This window comes from Xenopus laevis, chromosome 4L (genome assembly GCF_017654675.1).
Source record: "Xenopus laevis strain J_2021 chromosome 4L, Xenopus_laevis_v10.1, whole genome shotgun sequence".
Lineage (NCBI taxonomy): Eukaryota > Metazoa > Chordata > Amphibia > Anura > Pipidae > Xenopus > Xenopus laevis.
The window spans coordinates 150,591,831-150,597,830 of record NC_054377.1 but is presented as its reverse complement, the minus strand read 5'-3'; the positions used below and the strand labels follow the sequence as shown (position 1 = coordinate 150,597,830).

General features: G+C 43.1%; 1 protein-coding gene across 3 annotated transcripts in view; it reads right to left on the bottom strand.

The window, feature by feature from the left end:
* Positions 1-1,260: 1,260 nt before the first annotated feature.
* arhgef3.2.L (Rho guanine nucleotide exchange factor 3 L homeolog) overlaps positions 1,261-6,000 on the bottom strand; it is a 175,666-nt gene continuing 170,926 nt past the window's right edge. For 2 of the 3 annotated variants that reach the window (XM_018240358.2, XM_041589445.1), the window contains 2 exons: positions 3,702-3,888; positions 1,261-3,420 (listed from right to left, as the gene is read on the bottom strand). In XM_018240358.2, coding sequence (XP_018095847.1) covers positions 3,077-3,420; positions 3,702-3,888 — 531 coding nt within the window. In that variant the 3' untranslated portion in view covers positions 1,261-3,076. 3 annotated transcript variants of the gene reach the window in all.

Genomic DNA, 6,000 nt, shown 5'->3' with positions numbered 1-6,000 from the left:
TTTATACACTTTAATTGTTTGGCGTTATGGTTCCTTTAAAAGAGAAATCAGTAATAAAAAGTAGCATAATAATTGAAAAATAATAGACACAGATTAGTTTTGGCTAATGGACTCGCTTGTTCTGGTGAACTGTCTGAAAACTGAAAAAAGTGTTTGGAAGGAAGGAAAGTTAAACTAAAAAAGCTAGAAATGTTGTACATGATGTTTTGTGCTTCTGTACCAGCCCAAGGCAACCACAGCCCTTTAGCAGTAAAGATCTGTGTCTCCAAAGATGCCCCAGTAGCTCCCCATCTTCTTTTCTGCTGATTCACTGCACATGCTCTGTGCTGCTGTCACTTACTGAGCTTAGGGACCCACTCACAATATACAGTACACATAGAATAGAAATGTCACAATATAAGGCTGATTAGTAATTAATACACATAATTACTACATGGCAGCACAGAAACCAGTGCAATTAGCATCAGAATTTAATAATCAGCAAACCTGTAGCATCAGCTTATATTACAGCCAGGGAAGCTCATTTTCTGCTGGATAATTAGTGACGAGCCCTAAGCTTAGCTTCTCAACAGCCAATCAGAGCCCACTGAGCATGTGAGTGTCACAGACACTTTCCAAGATGGTGACCCCCTGTGACAAGTTTGAAGTCCTGGATCATTGCTGCTATTGACAAGCTCAAACTTTAGCCTCGTGCAATAAGTTCACTATTTTTAGGGTTTCCTTAAAAATCACTTTTGTGATTGCTGCTACACAGGCTGTACTATAAGGCAAGGGGAGCGGGTGGAGCTTTTTTAAGGCACCCAAATACTGCTGCTGGCCATGCTATGGGCTTTCACCACAGCACCATTGCTGTACCCAAACCCAGGTGATAAAAATTAGGGGTGACGTCTGGATAGTGCTGAATAAGGGTTCCGGGGCTCACTGAGGCTGCCACCTCAGAGACCTCTGCCTCGGGGTCCCCCGCTCCAGCTGCACCTTATTTTGTCTTGTTGCCGAAATCAGGGCTGCAAACACCCTCTGCACCCCAATTTGCCTCTGGGTTCCCTGCTCCAGCCACAACCCCCTCTCCAACCCCTGCACCTTATTTTATCTTGTTGCGGATGAAATCCGGTGCAGGTAAGGTTGCAGTAGCCAGAGTGAGGACAAGGGCTTGGTTTGGGGGGCACATTGGGTTTTTTTCCGCCGGCCCAGTCTGACCCTGTTTCTGGAAACGTCCCCTATTAATCCATCTCACAGCCACAAAATGAGACTAAGCAAAAATACTGCTGAATGTGATTTATTTTCGATTCCACGGTAACTTGAGGTCTTTATACAAAATATTTATATAATTTCATAGAAAATATACGTCTTTTCCCACCAATATGCATTGTTCTCCTGTACTAGACCTTTGGCAATATTTCAATTACAATGCCTCTAGCCTTCTATTACCTGCCCTAAACTCATCACATGAACAAATCTTTTCCCCCCAATCCTCAGATAAAAACACCAGAATGTGACAATGTCATGGCAAATAATAGAAGTGAGAGCATCGCCTCCAGCACTTGCACTCGGCACAGACTCTGGAGCTAATAAACCACAAACGAATCACCAGATTTGTCTTTCACTATAAATAGAACATTCTAACAAGGCAATTAAAGCACAATATCATTGGAGGGGTTTTGTTTTGTGTGGGGTGTTTATTAAATAGCGCAACTGGACGCTCCATCTGTATAACGGCGCAGGTGTGTGTTTATTTGGTGCAAACAAAAGACCCAAGGAAATGCCACCGATAATTACACGTGTCTCAGCTAGTGCTTTAATATTATGATTATTTACAATTCAAAAATCCTTTATCCGCCTTGTGCTGCAGTCATAGAGGCTGTGGTTCTGTTATAACTGAATATACAGAGCATTTGTGTTGGACAGCAGAGCTCCTAGCCATGGCTGCTGAATTGTAACTGTACAGGTCAGAGATTTAAGAGAAAGTTATCCCAAAGTGCCCAAAATGCAGATTGAATTGTAAGGTCACCGTCTCTCTGCACACAACATAAATCACATGAATGGCACATTATAGATCTATAACTAGTGCTGCTTAAACTTCAGCCTTTCCAGACTGGTACTTCAGACGTCGACTCATGGGAGGTTTGAAGAAAATTCAACTTGAAAGCAGCACATGCAGTTCCAGCTTCTGCCAACAGATGGCAGCGCAGAGCTGCTCAATTTGATCAACTAAATGGGCCATTTCAAGGGTACACCGTCTGCACAGTGTTTTTTAATAGTAATAAAGGGAGTGACCCTGTTACAGTAACACGGACAAATGTATAAAATTATATCACAAGATCTGCACGAAGAGAACAGACCAGTGAAGCTGTTTATCATGGAACTGCAAGATTTCCATTGCTCTACCCCATATATTTAGGGGTAAGGTCCCGCATCCAATTTAATGCTTTGGTTTTTTTTTTATTCATACCAAAGTTCGCCCTTTCTGAACAGAAATATTCGGTCTCTCCGACCATAAGCGGATTAATATGAAAACCTTGTTTGGAATGCGCCCGAGCAGATCATTAGTCTTAATCTGTTCTCAGCTTTTCTTCTAGACTTTATCTTATGACCTGGGGGGATATTGCTTCCACCATGTTCCTGCCGTTCCTTATTATGTATCATTATGCTATATTAATACCCTAAGGCCATGGCCATGTTTTGTACATATGAAATAAGAACGCAGGGGGCTGTAGTCCAACAACAGTTGCCGGGCAGCAGTTAGGCACCTCTCTGACACTCAACATGTGGATCAGAACCTTCTTTTAAGACACAGTGTTGAGAAACACAATAACAGCTTTACAGTAAACACATTTCATGTACAATACACCCGTTGACAGTAGTTTAAAGACGGAGCCAAACTCGCCAACTACTTTGGATGACGGAGGCTCAGTGGCTCCCCATTTTGACTCCCAGAGACGTCCTCGGTAGTGACAGGGTCCTTATCAGCAGATAGTGTGAGAAAAGACACAGCTGATATCTTCAAAGTGCTTCTCCAACTGCTCCACAAACGGAATGAAAAACACTGTACAGGTAACCCAATATGGCGGCCGCTGGGTCAAACATTACTTTCAACCTCCTCCTTGTTGTGAGAGTTTGTTTGTTCCATTTGCTCGCAGTCCATGCTGGTTTCGCTTATGTCCATGCTGCAGTCCGAAACACTGTCCGATTGGTCCATTTTCTCAAACCGCGCCGGCGGCTGAGAACCACAGGTCCCATTGGCCGATATTGATAAACGTCCGTTTGAGGAGGACGCGTCGTCTCCCCCAGAACATACCGCCGACTCTTTGGCTTGACGAATACAGTTCAGCCACTGTTGCTTGTTGAACGTGTCGTTTGCCTGCAGAAAGTGGGCTTGGCTGTGGGATCCATTTTTGAAACCCACTCTAAAAAAGTTCTTTACTGTAAAACAAAAACATGACAATATTGTGAGTGCTCCTTTATTTTCAGTTTCTTATCAGGACTTCTCTTTCCATTTGGGGTATGTTCTTTGGTTTAGCTTTATTTGGCAACTGTTGCAACCAAACCTCTATGTTCTCTACTCAGGTAACCTGTTTTTAGGGGTTCTGGGAGTTGTACTTCAGTAGCACTTGATACAAATATTAAGAAGCACAAAGTGGGTTCTTACCCTAGTTCTAAACCCTGCTTTCCTCACTACAGTATCAATAACATTAGACACTTACTTCTCTCGTTGTTGCTAAAGGCGCCGCGAAGCGACCCTGCCAGCCGCACCTCCCCGTCCTGTAAATCATCCAAGATGAGATCTTTCACGGGGATCGGCTGCCGATATACTTGGTAGTAAAGCGCCTCATTTTGGGTGATGGTCCTTGTTATCACCAAAACGTCTTGGAAGAGGAAGACATGAAATTTCTAGAAAGGAAAGAGAGAACTGTTGAATTCAAAGACCCTCCTTGGCTTCAAAATCAGAATTCATTTTTACACATGGGCAGGTCCATTTATCAAGGATCGAATTTCGAATTCACGTGAATTTATTTTAATTCGAATATACTCACAATTCGACTGGGAGGTTATTTAAGAAAAAAATTGAATGTCTAATATTCGATCGAATGGTTCCGACCCGAAAATTCTAATCGTATTCAAATCATAGGAGATATGAAAAAAGAACTTGAATGTCAGAAAGGCTATTAACATCTCTAAATGGCTCAACGGACCGTTGCCATTGACTTGTAAATGAACTCGTCAGGTTTTAGGTGGCAAATATTCGAATTAGGACGTTTCCATGGTCGAGGTGTGATAAATCTCACATTTGAATTTACATTCGAATAATGGGATTGAAATTCAAATGTGTGAATTTTGACACTCGAAAATTTGAATTTACTTTTCGACCCTTGATAAATCTGCCCCTTAATGGTCAGGGCACACAGGCAGACTCGGGGAGATTAGTCACCCAGCGACAAATCTCCTCTTCTTCGGGGCGACTAATCTCCCCGAACTGCCTTCCAATTCATTTTCCGAAGTCGCCCAAAGTTGCCTCACTTCGGAAAAGGATCGCCGGTGATTTACATTTTAGCCGGTGGAAGGCAGTTTGGGCAAATTAGTCGCCCCGAAGAAGATGAGATTTGCCGCTGAGCAACTAATCTCCCCGAATCTGCCTGTGTGCCCTGACCCTGAAATATCACAGGGACGTAGCAGCTACACTTGTTGAAAAACTCCAGTACCACCATGTGCCACCAATACCACCTATGGAGAATAATGTGGTTCATAAAACATCTACTAGTAGTCAGATCATTTACAAGGACCATCTCTGAGTGTTCTCAGGCAGCTCGGAGATAAGGAGTTCAAAAGGAAGAAGTTTGGGAGAATGAAAGCAGCTGATAATGAATCTTTTGTACACAGAGCTTGACAAGGGGAGTGGAAGTGCTCACAGAACCCTATGGTCTGGTCTATACGGGTGATAAATCTCCATTATTTCCTATGGCCTGTTACCCTAGTGCTGATTGAAATAGTAATAGTACTAATGTAATGGTAATGGCTTGCCAACCCTACTTTAAACCCTGTCTGGTTCTCCAAGCTGGGTGTTCTGTTGGAAATATACAAATTTAGGGGCAAATTCACTAAAGGACAAAGCACCTAACGCTATCGTTAATTCACTAGCGTAGAGCATTTTCGTTAATTCGCCGATTCACTAACGGACGCTGGCGTAAATTCGCTAGTGTTACTTCGCACCCTTACGCCTGGCGAATTTGCGCAATGGACGTGCAAATTTTTCTGAACGCTACCTTTTACGCCAGACTTCCTTCGCCACCTCAGACCAGGCGAAGTGCAATAGAGTAGATAGGGATTGCTTCCCAAAAAGTTAAACGCTGGCGTTTTTTCTTTTTTTATGGGTGATAGGCTGAAAAAGATCAAAAATTTTTTGGGGCTCCCCTCCTTCCCCCCTACATTTCCTAACTCATGGCACCTTAACTATACAGTGGGCACATGTGTAGGGCAAAATAAACATTTTATTTGCTGTTTTGAAGGTTTCCCAGGCTTGTGTAGTGCTGCTACATATTCCTCCATTGTAACTTCAATTTGGCGCCGTATGCAAATTAACCATCGCTAGCCTAAATTCGCTTTGCTTGGCAAATTAACGCTAGCGAAACTTCGCAACCTTACGCTTCCCCTGAGCGCAACTTCGGATTTTAGTGACTTTGCGTAGCGCTGGCGAAAATACGCCTGGCAAAGTGCGGCGAAGCGGACGCTGGCGCAACTACGAATCTTAGTGAATTTGCCCCATAGTGGTAGGTTATATAAATTGCCACTGATGTTTATACTTATGTAACCCTAGATGAGTAAATTCCAGGCAGCCAGATATTAAAAAAATGACAACTGCCTCTATTATTTCAGGAATGCTCGTACCCAAGGCTGACCATCCCTATTCTAACTGCTTGCAATTAAATCACTCGTTAGCACTATGTTGTGATGTCACGTCAGATGTTTCTCGCCTGTAGTCATTCAGACAAGGTCCATGAGCGAACC